General features: G+C 36.7%; 1 protein-coding gene across 1 annotated transcript in view; it reads right to left on the bottom strand.

Annotated features, from left to right (window-relative positions):
* ryr1b (ryanodine receptor 1b (skeletal)) overlaps positions 1-21,114 on the bottom strand; it is a 118,322-nt gene that overhangs the window by 18,061 nt on the left and 79,147 nt on the right. Inside the window, exons 71-84 of the mRNA XM_059330916.1 lie at positions 20,959-21,046; positions 20,214-20,306; positions 14,896-15,066; positions 14,571-14,630; positions 13,856-13,990; positions 13,604-13,716; positions 13,392-13,488; positions 12,179-12,285; positions 12,039-12,090; positions 11,210-11,272; positions 5,818-5,917; positions 4,923-5,002; positions 4,722-4,798; positions 4,542-4,615 (exon numbers count right to left, since the gene is read on the bottom strand). Of these exons, the coding sequence (XP_059186899.1) occupies positions 4,542-4,615; positions 4,722-4,798; positions 4,923-5,002; positions 5,818-5,917; positions 11,210-11,272; positions 12,039-12,090; positions 12,179-12,285; positions 13,392-13,488; positions 13,604-13,716; positions 13,856-13,990; positions 14,571-14,630; positions 14,896-15,066; positions 20,214-20,306; positions 20,959-21,046 (1,310 nt within the window). The remainder of the gene's footprint in view (positions 1-4,541; positions 4,616-4,721; positions 4,799-4,922; positions 5,003-5,817; positions 5,918-11,209; positions 11,273-12,038; positions 12,091-12,178; positions 12,286-13,391; positions 13,489-13,603; positions 13,717-13,855; positions 13,991-14,570; positions 14,631-14,895; positions 15,067-20,213; positions 20,307-20,958; positions 21,047-21,114) is intronic.

The raw sequence follows: 21,114 nt of genomic DNA, 5'->3' as shown, positions 1-21,114 counted from the left end.
CAATGCACGCTGTCATGCAGGACAGATCTACTGAACTCTGCAAACTCCACCAAGCTATTAAATAAAGATGTCGGGGAGAAAAACACTCAAAACACTGATGTTTTTATAATGCTGGAAAATGCAGAATCACCAAGTTAGTCCCTGTTGTCTGGGGTGGAAGTAAAAAATGACAACTAGTTGTTTTTTTTACAGAAGGTGAGTAGCTTTTTTTTAATGTGTGGGCAGTTCACTTTAATATTTCTAGTCTGAAATATTTTTAATTTATTTCATTTAAAAGGCACAATGAACCTAAAGTTAGAAGTATTTATGAAACCCTGGGAAAGATGGATGCAGTTCATCAGACCTTTAAGACCGGATTTTGGATTTCCTTTTATTTTTTCTCAGTGACGTGAATACAACTGAATGATGCCCAACTGCTACAGACATTTATATTTATTTATTCATGTTATGTATTTACTTTTTACCTCTATAATCTCTGGATGTAAATAGTTAAATTGTATGTTTTTGTCTTTTCTTTTTCTTTACATATATGTATTTTTAAAAGGGAATGGACAATTAACATTTGGAACAAGAAGCTATTGATACAAAACCCCTGGCTTTGTACAATTTTGATGCTAACAAATGTAAATCCATTTGTACTTGTCAATTAATGTGAAATTTCCTAATGAAAAGATAATTACTAAAAGGCACAATAAGTAGGAGCTTCCTAAGATAAAGCTCTGCTAAATTCCCCTGTCTTGACACAAATACTATGCCAATTAGCTGCCTAGACTGAGGATCACTAAACTCGATAACTAATTAGATGTTGTTGAGCCGAGGGACAACATTGAATGTTGTGTTTACAAACTGCAACAGACAAATCCTAATTATTGTGCACAAGTTACATGGTTTAATTTTCTTTGGCGGCGCCTATGGCCATAAGTGGTAATTGCAGATGTGTTTCTGGATCTCACTCTCACTTTCTTTCTATTTGTTTCAGCTATATTTACTGCTTACTCACAGAGAGCGGAAACAACAGTACTCTGCTTCAAGTGATTAAAGAGCGAGTGTGTGGGTTTCCATTAGTGGGCCATAGGCTCAATCACCACTATGTAACCTCATAACCCTGCAAAACATTATTAATTTAAAACCCTGTACATTACAAAATACAACTTTTAAAACTCTTCTTGCATGCATCTTTCAAAAACGCACACGCATGCTCATATTTAATCATAAACAACAGAAACAAAACAGAAACGTGGCGGTGATTAATATTTTCTGATCACAACAAAAATTGAGTCCATGCATCGTCGTGATCACGATTTTGGCGGCCACGATTAAATTAACCTAATCGTCAGCTATATTTCCATTTTAAAATGCGGCTCTCCTGCATATCTAATCAAGCACTTTCTACACCAGTAGTCCACCAACCACCAGGGGGCGGGGCCGATTCTCTCCCCTGAAAAAAGCCTGGTTGCTGATTGGATAGAAGGCTAAGCAGAACACGCGCCATTTTTAAAAGCCGGCAGCTTTTTTTGTGTGCCGCTTCAACTTGTTCTTACTCTTCTTAACAAGCTGCGGGGCCCGGCAGCTCGTTAAGAAGAGTAACAACGAGTCAAATCGGCACAGTCCTCCTGCAGCAGTCTCTCCCAGCTGCAGAGCCGGAGGGGATGTTAACCCCTTAGCATCAAGTTTGCAAATTGCTAACAGGCTAACAGTTAGCTCTGTAGCAGTACAGTGTGTATGTGCTGCTGCTGCAGGAGGTGTTCACTTAGCGATCTCTGTTTGTTTACAACAAGCAGCGGACACTAAAAACTGTTCCTATATGTTTAAAAGTAGTGTAATAAAAATACAGATGTTTTCCCTAACATGATGAATAATCATGATTACAATATTGATCAAAATAATCGTGTTTAATAATCGTGATTACAATATTGATCAAAATAATCGTGATTATCCTTTTGGCCATAATCGTGCAGCCCTACTGTCTACTGTTAAATAATCCAGAGTGGAGGGCCAACAAAAGCCTGTGATCACAAACAACAGTTGACAGGTTTTAAAGACAAAAAAAAACATAATTACAGAGGATGTGGCTAGCAAAAGTGCTGAAATCTTAAAAAAAAAAAAAAAAAAACTTGTAATGTCATTACTCCTTCTGTGTTATTAACATTAAGCCCTTCAGTATAGAGTATTGTGTTACAATATATATAAATGGACAAATGCACTATGAGGAATTAGCTGGAAAGCTCTGTTCTGTGTGGCTTTCCAGCTTTTCATTTTCTCTCATATCTTGACCATTTTCTTGTTTTTATCCAGTTATTTTTCCTTTATGATCCACTTTGTATCTCGTGAAACTCAGCTGACCTGAGTGTAACAGTCCTGATGAAACAAAGGACTGAGGAGTGATCATCTCTGTAACAAAATGCTCAGAAACAAACCTTCAGTTGTTGCATTTTGACTTAACGTATCCTGTTGTTCTTGGAAAACTATCTTGATTTTTTTTCGTAGGGGTTTAATTGATCTGGATAGTTATATCGAATCAATGATAAACCAATATCATCGATGGAAAATGAAAATATCAATACATATTAGAGCTGCAACAATTATTCGATTAATGGAACAATAATCGAAACTAATCGTCAACTATTTTGATAATCGAATAATTGGTTTGAGTTGGTTTTAAAGACAATAAGTCCAAATTCTCTGATTTCAGCTTCTTCAATGTGAATATTTCTGGTTTCTTTCTTCCTTTATGACAATAAACTGAATATCTCTTTGGTTTGTGGACAAAACAAGAGATTTGAGGACGTCATCTTGTGGTTTGGGAAACACAGATTTATATTTTTCAACATTTTATTGACCAAACAACTATTCGATTAATCTTTTAAATAATCAACAGATTAATCGATAATGAAAATAATTGTTAATTGCAGCCCTAATACATATAACCATCTTAAACATATAGCTTTATGTTGAAAAATCCCCTTTGCATTATTTTTAGTGATTAATTGATTGTTTTTCATTTACATGTCTGGAATAACTCAGTAATAAAAACCCTTAAATCATATTTTTGTTGGTTTTTGTGTTGTTGATGTAAGTGCAACGGATATAAATGGGCATGTGGTGGTCTCATATTGATCGCAGGCCCCTGACTTGAATTTAAATCGTATCGTGGCAGACTGTGATATCATATTACATGAGGATTGATATGTTGTGACTTTACACAGATGGTTTATCTGGGTGGGTCAATCCTGGGCGAGCCAACTACATCAAAAGTGATGCAAAATAAGATTGATACAGGGCTTCGACAGTTCCTACTGCTGTTGCAATTCATTTCAGAGTTTCTAGGACAGGGTAGTTCTCTAAGGTCTACTTGAGAGAACTGAGTGGCAGAGAAAGAATGAGGTTACTGCCTTCCCTTCCCAATGATCAGTCATAAGACTGAGAGTGCAGGAGTTACAGTAGATCTGTGAGGAAACACTCAAGGCTGAAAACTAAACCTTACAGTCACTTTCAAGAGCATAAAGACGGAGATACAATGCACAAGTAGAGCTACAGTAGCATGTGTATCATTGGTATAAGTGACTGTAAAGTTAGATTTCACTGGGTCCTTGAGTGTGAAATGAAATGCATATATTAAGGTCACAGCAAGGAAAAGACTAGTCAGGCAATAAAGAGCTAAAAGAGACAGAGAGGACAGGAAGGAGAGGAAGAAAGAAAGGAAATGTATGAGATCATTTACCACGTTCTAGCTTCTTATCTGACAACCGAGAGAGCAGCAAAGTGACGGGTGGGAATGACATGAGCATGAGGGGTAAAGGGTTGAAACGGGCAAAGTGAACGAGATGTGGGAGAGAAAAAAAAACAAAGAGAGACGCAGTGAGTCCAGAAATCTCATGGCTGTCAGTGGATGATAAACAGTTTCATACATCAATAGTCAGAATGCTGTGACTAATTCAAGAGTGCACCTGACACAGACCTGCAACCAGGCATCCACAAACAGGCACTCAGACACACACAGATGCACACAACATACTACATACTGGGAGTACACTGCAAAAAATGGTGTGTCTAAAACAAGATAAAAACACTAAATCTGAGGGAAATGATCTTGCTGCATGGATAGATAATTTCACTTGACAAGATTTCTTAAATTAAGATTGTTAAATCTAGAAATAAGCATGTTGTATGCTTAAAATAAGAAAATAACTCTTAAAACAAGATAAATTAAAGCTGCAAGCAGCGATGAACTGACCTGAGCAGTGTTAGATAATTTATCTTGTTTTAAGAGTTAATTTCTTATTTTAAGCGTACGTTATTTCTAGATAATTTCCCTGATTTTTAGTGTTTTTATCTTGTTTTTAGACACACTTTTTTTTGCAGTGTAGAAACATCAGATTATATCACAAATTGATGCACAATAAAATAAGAGAACAAAGGTGTGTGTGTGTGTGTGTGTGTGTGTGTGTGTGTGTTTGTTTGTGTGTGTGTGTGTGTGTGTGTGTGTGTGTGTGTGTGTGTGTGTGTATGTATGACAGTAAGACACTTTAGACCATACTCACTGGTGCCTTCCTCTGAAACCATCCCAAGTCCCTCAGCCTTGTTTTGTCTCTCAAAAGCATTTAAGTCCAAAACACTGAAAATTACAAATATTTTGTCGATATAAAGTCTGACCAACTTCACCTTCAATCAGCCCTTCTCACAGCAATGTTTGAAATTAACAACAAAGATGAATTACAGACCTGCAGGTCTGCATCAGAGCCTGCACGCTGAGGAAGAATCCCACATCCTTTTTATCTTTCAAATAGTCCAGCATTCTCTGCACACAGACAGGAAAACACAACATTAACATGCTGAGTAGTACTAGTTGAGCTCTTTATCCCAGCTTTATTATTAAAACGTAACTTTGAAATGTATGTTAAAGTCTCATAAGGTCAGTTTACCTGCTGTACATCACAATTGCCTCCATTGAGGATGGAGATTCCCAGTTTAAGTGTGGAAGAAACCATGGCTCCTGGTTCACCTGAAACAGGACGAGACATCAGTACTTAGATCTACCATGTAAAACGTATTTGTTACAAGTAAAAGTCCTGCATTGACAACTTCACTTTAGTGACTATATTCTTATTTTAAGTACTTACTATATATCCAAATGTATTTGTTGATATTGTTTTGTATATATAATGTGAATCTGTAAAGTAACTTAAATTATTTTATATATTCAAAATATATTCTTGGATTATTATTATTAGTAGTAGTATGGACTAGATGGGTAGCAGGAAATTGCATGCTGCCACTTTCGCCTAAGCCCAAATTCCAATCTTATTTGGCCTCCCCTAAACAGCCCTGGCTCAAGGCTGCTACTGGATAATAAATTCCCCTGGATGAGCACTGCAGCAAGACTCTACTTCTACTTCCCCTCAACCTCCTCCTAGTAAGGTTGTCTCCATAGCAACCGCTATGTTATCGCTTTTTGACTGATTCGGTACTGGGCAAAAGTGGGTCTCAGGTTTACACACTCAAACTCCCACATATACACAGATATTTCTACGTTTCGGACGGGTTGACAGCAAATTTCCTTGTACTAGTTCTTGTTACACAATGACAATAAAGGCTTCTGATTCTGATATAATTCTGATCAAACCGGGGAAAGCAATGCATCTCACATCTCTATACTAGGATTAAACTGCTTGGAATAATGACCTGTTTGTTACAGATGAGGCCAGATGGGTAATTTATCATTCATGCAGCTCAGATAAGAGAGCCTATAGTGAAATAAGCAGAAATAAAGTCCACACAACACATAAAAACATGTGTGTAAGTGGGTACAGCAGCTACCTTTGCAGGCGCTGATCATCTGCAGCACCATCTCTGCAGCCCCACGGTTGTGCAGACGGGACTGCTGGTACAGAAGCCTCTGTTTCTCCATCTCCTTTTCCTGCAGAGCAGAGCAGGAGGGACACAGCTGTAACCCTGCCAACACCGACTGCACTGCCCCCCGCACTTACTCACACACAAACACACACACACACACACACATACTCATAATTCTATCATTATTGTGACTGCACACAGAAATATTCTAATAGAGCTAAAACTACACTACAAGGTTTACACTACCCAGTTTTAATAAATGGTGATATGTATCTAATTACTGTTTCTTACAGAGTATAAACAAAAAGAAGCAGCTAGCTATGAAGTTATTTTGACTGTTTCGACTGTATCTCATCTCGCCTGTTCTCATAGTGAGGTGACCAGGTTTGGCAGTATGGCATCTCCAAGGCCATATGTTGAACTATTCCCTTAAGGGTATTAAACAAAGTTATAATAGTTTTGGATTTTTCATTAGTTTTAGTTTAATTTCATTGTCAATTTTTGTTTTCAAATTCAGTTAGTTTTAATGAGTGTGTTTGCTAGTTTTAATTAGGTTTTTTGGGGAAAAATGCTTAGTTTTCATTAGTTTTATTTTTTTTTGTAATGGGGTATTTCTTGGGAGCCAGATTCAATAAGGTCAGAATAAATGTTGCCTTTATTTCCTTATGATCCATCTCAGCCCCAATACGTTTATTAACCAGATAGATGAAATAGATTTCATATCAATCAAATTCAAGTATGAAAAAAGTTGACAAAGACGAAAATGAAGGACATTTTCACTATAATTTTAGTTAGTTTTGTAACCACAAAATACAGTTTCAGTTAGTTATCTTTTTTTTTTTTTTAAACTTGTTTTTATTTTTATTTCAGTAAACAAAAATTCAATTTTTCAATTCTACTTTTCGTTATTTCGTTAACTATAATAACCTTGGTACTAAATGAACCTTTTTTTATGTTTTGGTGATGAAAAAGGTTTTGCTGGCTGCAGCACTGTCTCCCAAAAATCGAGATACAGGAACACACACACACATTCTCTTCCGTTGGAACACAATGTGTATTAGTGATGAAGGCAGTTATTCCAGCTCTTGATATCTTCCAGAGGCAGCAAACATTCGATGGCAGCAAACATTTCTTCCCAGGGCATACCACACATTTCACACATTCTTACGAGGAAGCAACAGCAGTTGTCTGAGTAACACAACATGCATATTCCAACACAGTTATGTTCTATCTCAAAGCCCTATAGTTATACTAGCTGCTTCCTGTCTGTCCTTAAGTTTAACCACAGGACACTGCATGTACAGTAAGTCTGTAAACCTGAGCTGAAAATAAGGCATTTACTTGAACAGAAAACTACTTGAAAAAAAATTAAGGGACATTTACTTAAAAAAAAAAAGCTAGGCAAGTTTTTCCACACAGAAAGTGTTTGTAATCTTTACTCAGGCTGTTTCTGAGTAATATTTATTTACTAGAACTACTTTATTTTTATTTTTATGAAAATACACAAGTAAATTGCAGATTCACTGATGTCCCTCAATTACATTTTACTTGGAGATATCAACTAATTAAGCCAGTAAACTGGTTTAGTGAATATTACTTGGATTGAATGATTCAGGACACATAATAACAAACAATCACTAATTAATGCACTACATGAAAAACTGCTATTTTAAAGTAAAAGCACTGAATTCGTATTTCTTTCTAGAATTCATAAAGATGATTGAAATAATAATTACAGGGCCAAAACATTTTTTTTTTCAGTGTAACTATAATGTTGACGTCTTCTTTCAGCTTTTATATTTTGTTTTCAGTGTAGTAGTATTGGACTTACTTGATGCAGAATATGTTTTGAATATTTACAGTTCTAGAAAATTGAATTATATGACAAAAATACCAACTATTTGAACATATAAAATAGTTATTAGTTTGCTAGATATTGTTTACTGCTTGTTAATTTAACACAAATGAAATTAAGTTCTGCTATTATTAAAACAGTTATACTGTACTGTACAATCCTGACTTACAGACCATTATACTTCTTTAATGCTGATTCATAATTCAGAAATATACTTAACTGTTATGCCCACTGTACTTAATTTCCCTATATCGTAATTTATAAAACAGTTAGCTTACATCAAGCAATTTGACTGCTATAATAACCACATACTAATTGTTTTACACAATTTAGTATGACTTTGCGTTTGACAAAAAAGCTTTTAAATGCTACAAAATGGGAAAAAATCATCTTAACTTTCACAGGATTTAGCAATGCCCTCTTATAGAAAGACAACAACATCTTATAAACATGCAGCAGAGCTAAAGAGGAGGTCAACAAGTAGTAAGTGAGTATACGTTCCACAGCAACCACCTTGATATGCGCAAGCAGTCAGCCCAGGGGGGGCCATTCGATTGTGAACATTATTTATGAATAAAAAGAATTTATATTGGAATGTGTAATACATTTTATAAAAGCATAAGATCACAGGCCGCAATCACAGCCTGAAAAAATACAAATGTTACAAATGATACATTATAGCTGCTAGGAACAACCAACCTCTTTGCAGAGGAGGTTAGATGTGACCCACCCACTGCACAGCGTGAGTGAAGCCCCACCCAAAGCTACCCGTCCCTCCGCCCCCCCTCCCTCGTAAGCCTGACTGTGTTTTTAAAACTGTGGAGCAACTTTTCTGTACTTACAGAGGCTCTGCACTGCAAAAAGGATCTAAAAACAAGAAAAAACACTAAATCTGAGGGAAATTATCTTGCTGCATGGACAGATAATTTTACTTGACAAGATTTCTTAAATTAAAATTATTAAATCTATAAAAAAGCATGTTGTATGCTTAAAATAAGCTGAAAATAAGCTGAAAATAAGATATTAACTCTTAAAACAAGATTAATTAAAGCTGCAAGCAGCGATGAACTGGCCCGAGCAGAGTTACCTGACAATTATTTGTTTCTTACCAAGATAAAAAAAAACTTTACATTTAGAAGTGTTACATAATTTATCTTTAGTTAATTTCTTATTTTAAGTGTATTTTAAGCATATTTTAATCAGATTTTATGCGTACAACATGCTTATTTCTAGATTTGATCTTAATGTAAGAAATCTTGTCAAGTGAAATTATCTGTCCATGCAGCAAGATCATTTCCCTCAGATTTAGTGTTTTTCTTGTTTTTAGACAACCCTTTTTTGCAGTGTGCTCATCTGTCAAGAAAAACTATGTTCCTTTGTGATGAGTGAGGAGAAATTGTATGTGATTAAGAGTGTGTCTGGATGTGTGTGCTTGCATGAGTGTGTGCTTGGGATTGGGACAGTAAATGTACGGCTGACTGTGCAGGCTTTTACTGTAGTTACTCCTTGGTGAGCACAGAGAGGGAGACTTGTTGTCCAATTCAAAGTAAAGACAAACAAAATCAGTAACTTGTCAGTTGTTAGATTTGGAGTTATCAGGCGAGTCCGTATGGGTTAACACGGCACAATTAGCAGGTGAGTAGAGGAGGGTGTGAGTCAGGAAAGGGTGGTGCAAGCCTGGGAGAGACTGACCACAGACACACAAGGCGTGGCTGATAACTGTTATCAGAGTTTCCAAAAATAGCTGCTTAATTAGACGACAACACCACATTTCTTTGCACTTGTCAGGTTCCAAAAAGGGAAAAAATTGTGTTCAGCTCATAAAAATAACTCAATAAAAACTGAACACTGAACACATTAAAGCGTTTTTGTTTTTTTTAAAGTATATTAAGGGATTTGCAGTGCAAATGGATGTAATGCTGCCCTCCAAGAAATGCCAAAGATCTCTACACCTACAACAATCACAGTGTCCAAACCTGGATTTTGAGGCAAAACAAATCATTGACATATTCACTGAAATTACCAGTCATAGTAAATGGATGACTTCGTGATGCAAGAAATTATTTTTGAGGTGCTGATGAGCCAAAAGCAGTTGCATCAAGATTCTGCGCTGTCAAAGTTATCTTGGTTTAACATCAAGGTGTATTGTATTTTTGAAAAAAAAAAAAAAAAAGACTGATTTTTCATGTTTCTAGGAGGCCTTTTAAATTCCAACATTTTGTTATTGCTATGATATGTATGTCTGCTACTTATAGATTTTAAGCTATGGCAATTTAGGCCCTGTTTACACGAGGACGCTTGCGGGTAAAAACGACAAAATATTTTATCGGAAATGCCTTTCGTTTAGATGGTGACGGCAAATATCTGAAACCACCCTCCAGAGTGTAAAACTGTAATCCGCTCCGCTGTAGCGTGTCCGTCTACACTGCCAAGACACAAAACTAAACAAACATGTGGGATTATTTCCATGCGTCGGACCTTCAAGCTGCTCTGGCAGCTCTAATAAACTTACAGGAGTCTTACAGAGAAGGATCTGTAATTACCTCTATCACATTTTGGATGCAGCAATTGGTCCGGAGGCGAGCCAGACGGCTTTGGACGAGACCTGGGAGATCTAGTGGATGGTGGAGAACTTTGTGGAAGGAGTAGCTGATGAAAATGCGTGGCGTGAAAACTTCCACATGCCCAAAGATGCTCTTATGGCTTTAAGTGATGCCGCCTGGCATGCATACAATCCAATTCACACACTTTTGTGTCACCATATGCAGCAGATTTCCTCCTCAAAACGCTCGTCTAAACGCAAAATAAAAAGTGAAGACACTAGGCCACTTTTGCGTCTTCTGTTCAGACCGTCATCATGTAAACATAGCCTTATTTTGCAATTTTTATCAAGCATGTACCACATAAATGAATTTAACTGCTGCTGAATGTATTGAGATAACTTTAAAGTAGTTGTGGTAAACTTTACTGGGATGATAATTTGCACTTTACTACCCTTTAGCCCCCTTTTTTGAGTCCCCAGATCAGAGACATATAGACCAATCACTTCCCTTTCAAAGTAAAGTAGCAGGAACTTGCATTACCCCTGAAAATTCAGAAGCACATCACTTGGAAATTGTGATTCTGAACTGTAATCCCTAGCAAAGAGTCAGTGGTTTGTTTTGACCTGGGTTTAATTTTGTTGTCTTTAGTTGCACCGTCTCTCTGCACTCAGGTCATGCAATTTAGGAAATAAAACAAATTGAGTCTGCGACATTGATCCGACTGGTGGGCAGAGCCCAGCAAAGGCATGCACAGGTCAGTCCACCATAGCAAGAAGGAGACAAGTGGTGGTAGTGAACGAGAGAGAAGACAGGAAGAGAAAAAAAGAGAGATGTTGTGGTGGGGGGGTGTGCCGAGTGTGATCTCTTGGTGTGGTCACAGTGCGTAGGGAGTTGCTTCTCCGCTGACTCCCCTGTCTCCCTCCCCCTGGTCCCCCCATACCATCTCTGTCTGTCGCACCTCAAAGGATGGCTCCTCCCCCTCCTGTTCTCCCCCTTCGTCCTCCTCACCAATGTGGCAGCTCTGGAGGGAGATGACAGCACAAGATCACATCAGATTAGCACTCTTATGCCCAATAGTAACATTTACATTCTTTCCCCAAAAGGTGGATTTGACAGATTCAAATGCAATTGCTATTTCTATCATCTATTTCTCTATTTTTTCAAGCACACTGCAAAAAAGGAGTGTCTAAAAACAAGATAAAAACACTAAATCTGAGGGAAATGTTCTTGCTGCATGGACGGATAATTTCACTTGACAAGATTTCTTGAATTAAGATTGTTAAATCTAGAAATAGGCATGTTGTACGCTTAAAATATGCTTAAAATAAGATTAAAATTTGCTTAAAATAAGATTAAAATTTGCTTAAAATATCCTTAAAACATGCTTAAAATACGCTTAAAATATCCTTAAAATAACCTTAAATTAAGCTTAAAATAAGAAATTAAAAGATAAATTATCTAACACTTCTAAATCTAAAGGTTTTTTTTTTATCTTGGTAAGAAACAAATAATTGTCAGGTCACTCTGCTCGGGCCAGTTCATCGCTGCTTGCAGCTTTAATTTATCTTGTTTTAAGAGTTCTTATTTTAAGTGTTCAACATGCTTATTTCTAGATTTAATAATCTTAATTTAAGAAATCTTGTCAAGTGAAATTATCTGTCCATGCAGCAAGATCATTTCCCTCAGATTTAGTGTTTTTATCTTGTTTTTAGACACACCTTTTTGCAGTGGACAAGGCACACATTTGACATCTCAAGACAAATTTAAGATGCTGTTCACTGTCTTACCTTTGCCATAATATCAGCATAAGACATATAGAGATGGTCAACGTCAAGTTTCCTGTAATGAGAAAACACACGACAGGAGTCAAGTCTCGCTGAGGAACAGGTCAGAAAGGTGAGTCACAGAAGAAGCAGGAAGCTCGTACGTCTTTTCTGTGAGAGCTGTGCGGCTGAAATGAAGAATCAGCTGATGAAGGGGGTCAGGCTTTGTCTCAGTCTCCTCTTCCTCTTCCTCCTCTTCCTCCAGGGCTTTCTAATTATTGGACATAACATTCATCATAAGAAAAACCTTAGTATACACTACCAACAGTGTCTCATTAACCCTTTGATGCACAACATGGGTCAAAAATGACCCGCATTAATTTCCCATGTTATTTAATGCTGCTGTGTGTTTCTTTGCTCTTTCTTTTTAAATCAATTTATTTTATGATTGAATAGTCCAAGTATTATTTGAATATCTTTTTTTTATTACAACAGCTCATTATATCCATTTTTGAAGAAAAATTGTTTTTGTATTATTACATCAAGTTTACACACATGGGTCAAAAATGACTCATTCATCCAAATTTGATTGACAATTAAATGACCTAATACTATAATAATAATAATAATAATAATAATAATAATAATAATAATAATAGTAATTTGTTTCAAATAGTTACTTTAGCAGTAAGAGGGGCCAAACACTCACATATTTAATATATTTAACATGTTTATGTATCATTTTGTCACATATAAAGTGGATCTGGAAGGTTTTCACTTTTCCACATGTTATGTTTCAGCCTTATTACAAAATTCATGAAATTAATTTTTCCTTAAAATTATTCACACAATACCCCATAATGAAATGTTTGACCCATGTTGTGCATTAGAAGCGTAGTGATACAAAAAGGAATGAAAACAAAAAAATTAGGCTGTATGATGATCAAAAACAAAAAATCACATATTTTAACATTTGAGACTTATTAGAGCCACCAAATAATAATTTCCATTGGAAAAACACTAATTTAACAAAATAGGATAGTAAATATTTGTGTCTTCTTTGTCAGGTTTTAAATTGGTGACAACATATAAACACCTTCTAATGCACAACATGGGTTAAAAATGACCTTGTGCATTAGAAGCGTAGTGATAAAAAAAGGGTTTTTAATCAAAAAGTAAGAAATGAAAACAAAAAATTAGGATGTATGATGATCAAAAACAAGTTGATTGAGGAAAACCTGCAATACTGAATGATGAAATTGATTTACTGCAAAGATATAGAAAATAAAAACTCAGCGGGGAAACTTTTGACCCATGTTGTGCATCAAAGGGTTAATGCCGTTAGTACATGTCAGAAACAAGCGGAGGATGACTCACTGATAAGTCGTCGATCATCTTGTCCTCAAACGAGTAACCTTCAGTCTCCAACCAGTTACGTTTGTAGGCATCCAGGAACATGTTGGTGGCTCTGTGCCTGTGAGAGAAGAGGCCAACGGGGCTTTACTCAAGAGGGTTTAAGAGGCTTATGTAAAGGCTTCTGATTTATTTTTTTTAGATTGTTTTTTAGTGAGAATAAAGTGAATGTTTACGCAGGGACGTTGTACAGAGGCGTCATCCTGAAACAGGCCACCACGGCCCTGCGCCGCTGTTTGGACAGCAGCTTGTGCCAAACCATTTTCTTTGACTTGAAGGGATGCTCCGTCTAAAGCAAGGAATAAAGTGTATATATATATATATATATATAAAGTTTATAGTCAACAAATACTTCCTGAGAATATGTTCTTATTATTTTTCAAAAACGTATCTGCTTGCAGAGCCCCTGAGCTCATGTCTATACTCACCACCTCAATGTGGTAAAGGACAGCAGACACCTCTTGCACCCTTTTCACCACCTTCTCAGGGTCCTCAGCGTCTTCAGCCTTTCCAGACATTTCTTTATAAAGAGACATCTGCCAGCGCATAGCTGGGTCCTCCACCTGAAGTCAGACGTAAACATGTGTAGTGGGATTACTACCTCTCTTGAGTGAGAAAATGAATCAAAGAGCACATCGATGTTCCTTTTCGTTTTCTTTATTATCGGACATCAGAATACACTGTCTAGGTACAGCGGGGAGAACACTTGTCATCTTAGTGCTGCTGAAAAAAGAGGTGTCCTGTCTCCAATTCAGTCCTGTGTTCTCTGAGTTTTTCTCTCTGTGTCAGGGTGTATTTAAACATTCTGTAAAACAGAATTATAACAGCCCACACTCGTATGTATATTGCACGTTTTCCGTGCACGCACACGCTGCTAGGTCTACTTTTAACCTTAAAAGGATACAACTCATACTGTTTATGTTATGCTCCCAAATGCCTCTGATATCTAACAAATCCCAGAACCTATAACACATTATTTCTGGTTTGAACCGGATGTTACACAATCAGGAGGTCAGGATGTGGAATTTAACTAAAGCAGAAGACTTACATTAAAAGTAACATAAAATATACTTCACAATTAATGTTAAGATAATCAGTAAGGAATTTATATATTCACTTTCCTCTTGAAACAGGTCTACTCACCTTGCCTTGCAGATGCAGATTGTTGTGCAAGAACTCCCTCACTTCTTCATCCGTGTCTTTCTACAAATGAAGATATCAAGATTCAGAGGACATTCATAACTCATTTGTCTGCTCAAGACAACATAAAAAAATATAATAATATCAAAAAGCATAAAGTCAATCACAGGTCACTGATATATATTATATTATATTATATAAATCTAAAGGACTTGATTTAAAAAATATTAATCTATAAGTGAATTTAAACTCATATTTTTTAGATGCATTTTCCACATTGGAAAAAAAATAAACAGTCAGCCAGTTGGCTTCAAACACATGAAAGTACCAGTGAATATCTGATCTTGGCCAGATTGATGAGCTCCTGGTCTGCAGGAGAGCACATATTAAGGCCGATAGGAAGCATCTTCTTTAATGCTGCTACAATAAGAGAGGTCTGCACAGAGTAGCGATCTCCCCGCCGCTTCTTCTTGGTACGCTCCTGCTCTGAGCCTCCAGACTAGAGAAAGAAAGAAAAAGACAAGCTCAGACCGAGCTATCACTGTGTGATTTACAAGGTCCTGCGCCTCACACATCAAAATTGTCCTTTTCAGAAAATATTTGTGACATTGAATATATTTAACAAAAAAGTTTTAAAGTAAGTGCATAAGCCCTGAGAGGAAAAGTGAAAAGAAGGGGATCCATTTTCTAAGTCTGACCTAAATTGTTTTCACTCCTGTGTTTATGACTGAAGAGGTGGAGAACAAGTTCAGTGATGATGAAAACATTTTTGTTGTCGTTTTCATTTCCTCTGAAATTGTACGCTGTCCTGAGGTAGGGAAGTTGGCGGTACAGTTCATCGACTACTGCTCCCTGTTCCCATTCACACATCAACCCCTGCAGGCAATAGCCGTGTTTCCTTTAGGGGGAAAAGTCTCAGGCCACGCCCTCTCTAATGTCCGCTCACTCTGCTTGTTTCCATTACAAAAAGGCCCCCAGAGGGATTTAGAGACTCTGGAGGTGACGTTTGGTTTTTGATCGTCGCGACGGACTAAACACGGGAGACTCAACTGTGGCCACCGTCGCTAACTGTGCACAACGTCAGCAGCTGATCATAAACAAAGCAGCATGGCTAATTATGAACAGCGTCTCCACTGATCATAAACATAGTGATCGTACATTATCGTAAACAAACAGAGATCGCTAAGTGAACACCTCCTGCAGCAGCAGCTCATACACACTGTACTGCTACAGAGCTAACTGTTAGCCTGTTAGCAATTTGCAGACTGGACGCTAAGGGGTTAACATCCCCTCTGGCTCTGCAGCTGGGAGAGACTGCTGCAGGAGGACTGTGCTGCTTGGACTCGTTCTTGCTCTTCTTAAAGAGCCGCGGAGTCTCCAAAAGTCTCCAATAACAACAGAAAAAGTCGCTGGATTTGTCTTCAGTCGCCTTCTTGAAAAATAGTCGTTAAGGGGGTCTGAAAAGTCGCTAAATATAGCAACAAAGTCGCTAAGTTGGCAACAATGCTTTGCCGGCTTTTAAAAATGCCGCATGTTGTTGTCCTATAGAGTACTACGTCACATCCTGCTTAGCGTTCTTTTTTTTTTTTTTTTACCTTTTCTTAAGTTATAAACAAAGGAGAGAAAACAATTCACATCAGACTTAGAAAATGGATGACCAGATTTGTTTTCCTTACATACCTTTCAGAGCTTCCATACTATATTCCATACTATAGGATATTTAACAAAAACGTGTTAAGTGTAAAAAAGTAACACTACACTGCAAAAAAGGTGTGTCTAAAAACAAGATAAAAAATCTAAAATCTAAATCTGAGGGAAATGATCTTGCTGCATGGACAGAAAATTTCACTTGACAAGATTTCTTAAATTAAGATTGTTAAATCTAGAAATAAGCATCTGGAACGCTTACAATAAGAAATTAACTCTTAAAACAAGATAAATTATCTAACACTTCTAAATCTAAAGTTTTTTTTAAATCTTGGTAAGAAACAAATAATTGTCAGTGCTCGGGCCAGTTCATGGCCGCTTGCAGCTTTAATTTATCTTGTTTTAAGAGTTAATTTCTTATTTTAAGTGTAGATGCAATAATCTTAATTTAATAAATCTTGTCAAGTGAAATTATCTGTCCATGCAGCAAGATCATTTCCCTCAGATTTAGTGTTTTTATCTTGTTTTTAGACACACCTTTTTTGCAGTGTACATACCTCTCAGAGCTTCCATACTTTTGAGGATATTTAACAAAAAATTGTAAAAAAGTAACACTACTTCTAACACAAAATAAAATAACAACATGATACAATGAGATGGCAAGAACCAACTGCAGGTCAACATTTTAAACAATATCACAACATGCTGATAAAGTGAATAAACAACTAAGAGAAATTATTTATTCATCAGCTGAAATCAAACAGACTAAGATTTCCATGTAAACATCAACTTCTGGTGGGATTTCAGGTGTTTCACTGCTGCATCAGCTACAGTCGTTACACACAATGCAGCCTTACTGTTAGTAGTGCAGTGGCCAGACAGGCACATCCTGTCAAACAGAGCAGCACAAGTCTACGGGCTCAGCTCCATCGCCCTGGAGCTCTTCTCACACACTCCTGTCCTGAGGCTGCCAATGCTCATTACTGACTGTTGTCTGGCCTCACAGCAACCTCTCTGCCCTCAGCGCAGAGAGTGTGTGTGTGTTTGTGTGTGTGTGTGTGTGTGTGTAAAACTGCTCTTTCTGCAGAGAGAGGCGTTGTGATGATCAGGCAACAGAAGCTTACCACAGTAATGCCCATATGACAACCAAGGAGAGGAGGTTTACTTATTTATCTTACCACAAAAACCACGAAAAGGAAACATCAAACAGTGATTAGATACTCAATGATTTTACAATTTAATGAAGTCGATGAATTAGCCATGGAGGGACGGGTCCAGTTAGTTATTATGATGACTATTGATGTCAAGATGGCTCCAGTTTTCACCCAAAATATGCTGCTGATGAATCTAATGGTGACAGTAAGGGATGGGATGGGTTTTTTGAGGTAGTAAAGACAAAGCGGGAGATAATACTGAAAAGAGAAGAGTCCAACCAGCGCAGGAATCTTTACCACAAAAGCTGAAAGAAATCCAAGCGTCAATAACAACATTTCAACTTCACATGTGGCTCCACATTTGTATCCAACAGGGATGATCTGAAGGCAAACTGTTTATTAATCAAAGAAAATTAGAGTGATGGTGCTCGGCTGCAGGAGTGCACACTCAAAATTGCATCCACTACTGTTCAGCCGAGCGCCATGAAACCTCTCAGGCCACTACGATCTACAGCAAACAGCTTTCATCAAGCCGCTCCAGACCCCTACTCACACACATACACACACACACACACACACACACACACACACACACACACATAAAAACATATTGTACACGCACACACACAGTCACACTCAGTACAAATACACCATATGTCAAAACATTCTTAATATAAGCAACTAAATCTACATTACATAGTATCATTTCACCCATAGATATGCAGCATTATAATATTACTATCGCTAAATCAGGGGTTTGCAACCTTTACTAAAAGAACAGCCATTGTTGGCCAAAAAATGGTAGAGTAAAAATGTCGGAATGGAGCCGCAAACCTTATTTTGAGCCTCACAATGAAGATAAAACAACCTACTCGGTCTAAATTAGCCTACCAACATTACTAGGCCATAATGAGCATTTATCAGGGTTCGTAAACTTTAGCAGTGGTCAAATTCAATAATGTTTCAAGGACTTTCAAGCTTTTCCAGTATCTTACACCTGTTGTAAATTGCATGTTTTAGATGAGTACTTAGATACTAAAAGGGGGAGATTTTACTGAACCACACCAACAGTGATGGTATTACACTTTTAGGAGGAACGGTCTTCATTTCAGATAGGCTACTCATTATTTTTTATATTGAACATGTGATTATCTATAGTCTATAGATGGATATAGTCAGATTACAAGAGAAATACAGTGTGGATTTCAAGCATTTACAAGCACTTTATCCAAAATCCAAGCACTTTTTAAACCTTGACAATACAACATTTAAATTCAAGCATTTTCAAGGTTTACATTTTGTACTACCTTGTCAAGTGCCTTCATCATTTCAAGTGTTAATAGAAAAAAAAAAGTTATTACGTATGAACCCTGATTTATTAATAAGATTTCGTAAGAAATTTCTCAGGAGATTTGGAATCATAAGCTTGCCTAGCTAGAAAAACTCAAAACTAGACTTGAAGTTGACAAAATTAAGAGGTTAAGGTGCCAGGCCGCAGACTTTTGTGAGTTTCAAAAGCTCTGGTGCACATTTTAATTGACTTTTTAATGCCATATATTAGCTGCACATTTTTACAATTGAATACAAATTCCAATGGGCTGACGTCAATGATGTATAAAAAAAAAAAATGTAAAGAAAACAGTAATGCCACTGCAGACGGTCTGAAGAGCCTCATGTGGCTCCGGAGCCTCAGGTTGCCTACCCCTGCACTAAATCTTTATTATGGTGAGGTCTTGATAGTAACTAGGTGTTTATACCTGTTTGTGTGTATGTATGTGTGTGAATATTGGGGTCTGTGTGTAAGAAGTGTGCTATTCCATGGGAGAGCTTGATGAAATGCCTCCCAAAACTCAGGGTGCCATGCGGTCAGCACAGCGCTCGTGCACAAACACAATCTAACCTCTCCATCTCCGGCCTATTGGCCCAGCGTCCAACACCGACACAGGATATAAGGAGAAAACACAGTTAGCGACACTCTACTACTGCCTCAACACGGTGTATGAGATTACCTGTATGAATAAAGGTGTAATAAAATAAAATAATTACTGGTCACATTGCCCTGGATATTATTAGTTATGGAACAGCCTATTACTTTATTACCTAATATCATTCAGTAACACTTTATATTAGGGAACACATATTCAACATTAATTAGTTGCTTATTAGCATGAAAATTAGTAACATATTGGCTCTTAATTAGTCATTATTAAATAGTTATTAATGCCTTATTCTGCATGGCCTTATTATACAACCAGTAAGACATTAACTAAGAGTTTTCCCTCAATAACCTCAGAATTATTGCTTATTAGTAGTAATTAAGGAAGTTGTTGTATATGAGTTATGATCTTAATATGCTTTACTTTGTATGGACTTTATAAGTATCTTATGTAGAGATACAACAACTTCCTTACTTACCACTAATAAGCAATAATTCTGAGGTTATTGAGGGAAAACTCTTAGTTAATGTCTTACTGGTTGTATAATAAGGCCATGCAGAATAAGGCATTAATAACTACTTAATAATGACTAATTAAGAGCCAATATGTTACTTATTTGCATGCTAATAAACAACTAATTCATGTTGAATATGTGTTCCCTTATATAAAGTGTTACCATCATTTCTAGAAAAGGGTTATTGTTTAACTGATTTTTTTTTTAATCCATATTAACTTAAAGGAAATGAAGAAAATATGAGCTTTAAAAATCTGTACTGCTTGAAATGGGTGGTGTTAATGAAATATTAATTATGAGAGTTTAGTTTTGTAATGTGATACAGCTCAAGATATGAGGAAAGTGAATAAAGGCTGTGTTTTATCTTTTATTTAGTCTGCTCGTCCATTCTCACCTTGCTCATCTTGCTCTTGCTGTCTGCAGTCAGGAAGGACATGTTGTTGATCTCGTTCATCACCACAAAGTTCTGCTCCTCCCTCTTAAAGTTCTGTAAGGAATAAAAGAAAAATGTTAGATGGCAAGGAAAGACAAAAATATCACACTGTAAAAAAAGTCTGTAGATTTTACGGTGAAAAACTGCTAAACTATGACAGTGAAAGACAGTAAAATGATAAATGGGTTAATTCAGTGTCAGTAACAATGAAACACCGTAAATGCATATATCAGCAAAACAGTATTTTTTATTTATTTTTCAAAATACATTACTCCAGTGTAAAATACACTGGCACCGTGTTTGTAACAAAAATACTGTAATATATATACAAGCCATCACTGTAATTTTTGCATTTATTTTTTGTAAAAATAGTTTTTCTCACTGTTAAATGTACTAAACACCATATCTCTAACAAAATATACTGTTATATTTAATGGTAAAAGCTTTAATTCAATTATATGGCAAAACAGTGTTTTCATTTGATGGAAAAACTTTTTAATTATATGTTTAAAAAAATTGAATAAAATGGCAATCTTAAACAGGGAAATCAAGAGTGCCAACATCTTTTTACCGTAATATTAAAAAAAGTTCTGCCGTATTTATTACGGTAAGGTTCTGGCAACCACAGCTGCCGTTTTTTACCGTAAAAACAACATTTTTTTTTACAGTGCAGAAAACCTGAAAAATAGAAAACAGAAAGACTCACGTGGGACTTGGACCAGAAAATGAAAACCTCTCCCACCATCCTGAAAAGTTCCTCTGCGTCTGGGTCTGGACAGGTCAGCCATCTTGCCCTTCAGACAGAGACAGAAATGGATTAATTCAAGCACTCAAATCAATGTCTGCGAGTTGGAGCCAAGAG

This window comes from Centropristis striata, chromosome 4 (genome assembly GCF_030273125.1).
Source record: "Centropristis striata isolate RG_2023a ecotype Rhode Island chromosome 4, C.striata_1.0, whole genome shotgun sequence".
NCBI lineage: Eukaryota > Metazoa > Chordata > Actinopteri > Perciformes > Serranidae > Centropristis > Centropristis striata.
The sequence above is the reverse complement of the archived record's forward strand: the minus strand, read 5'-3'. Positions and strand labels throughout refer to the sequence as shown.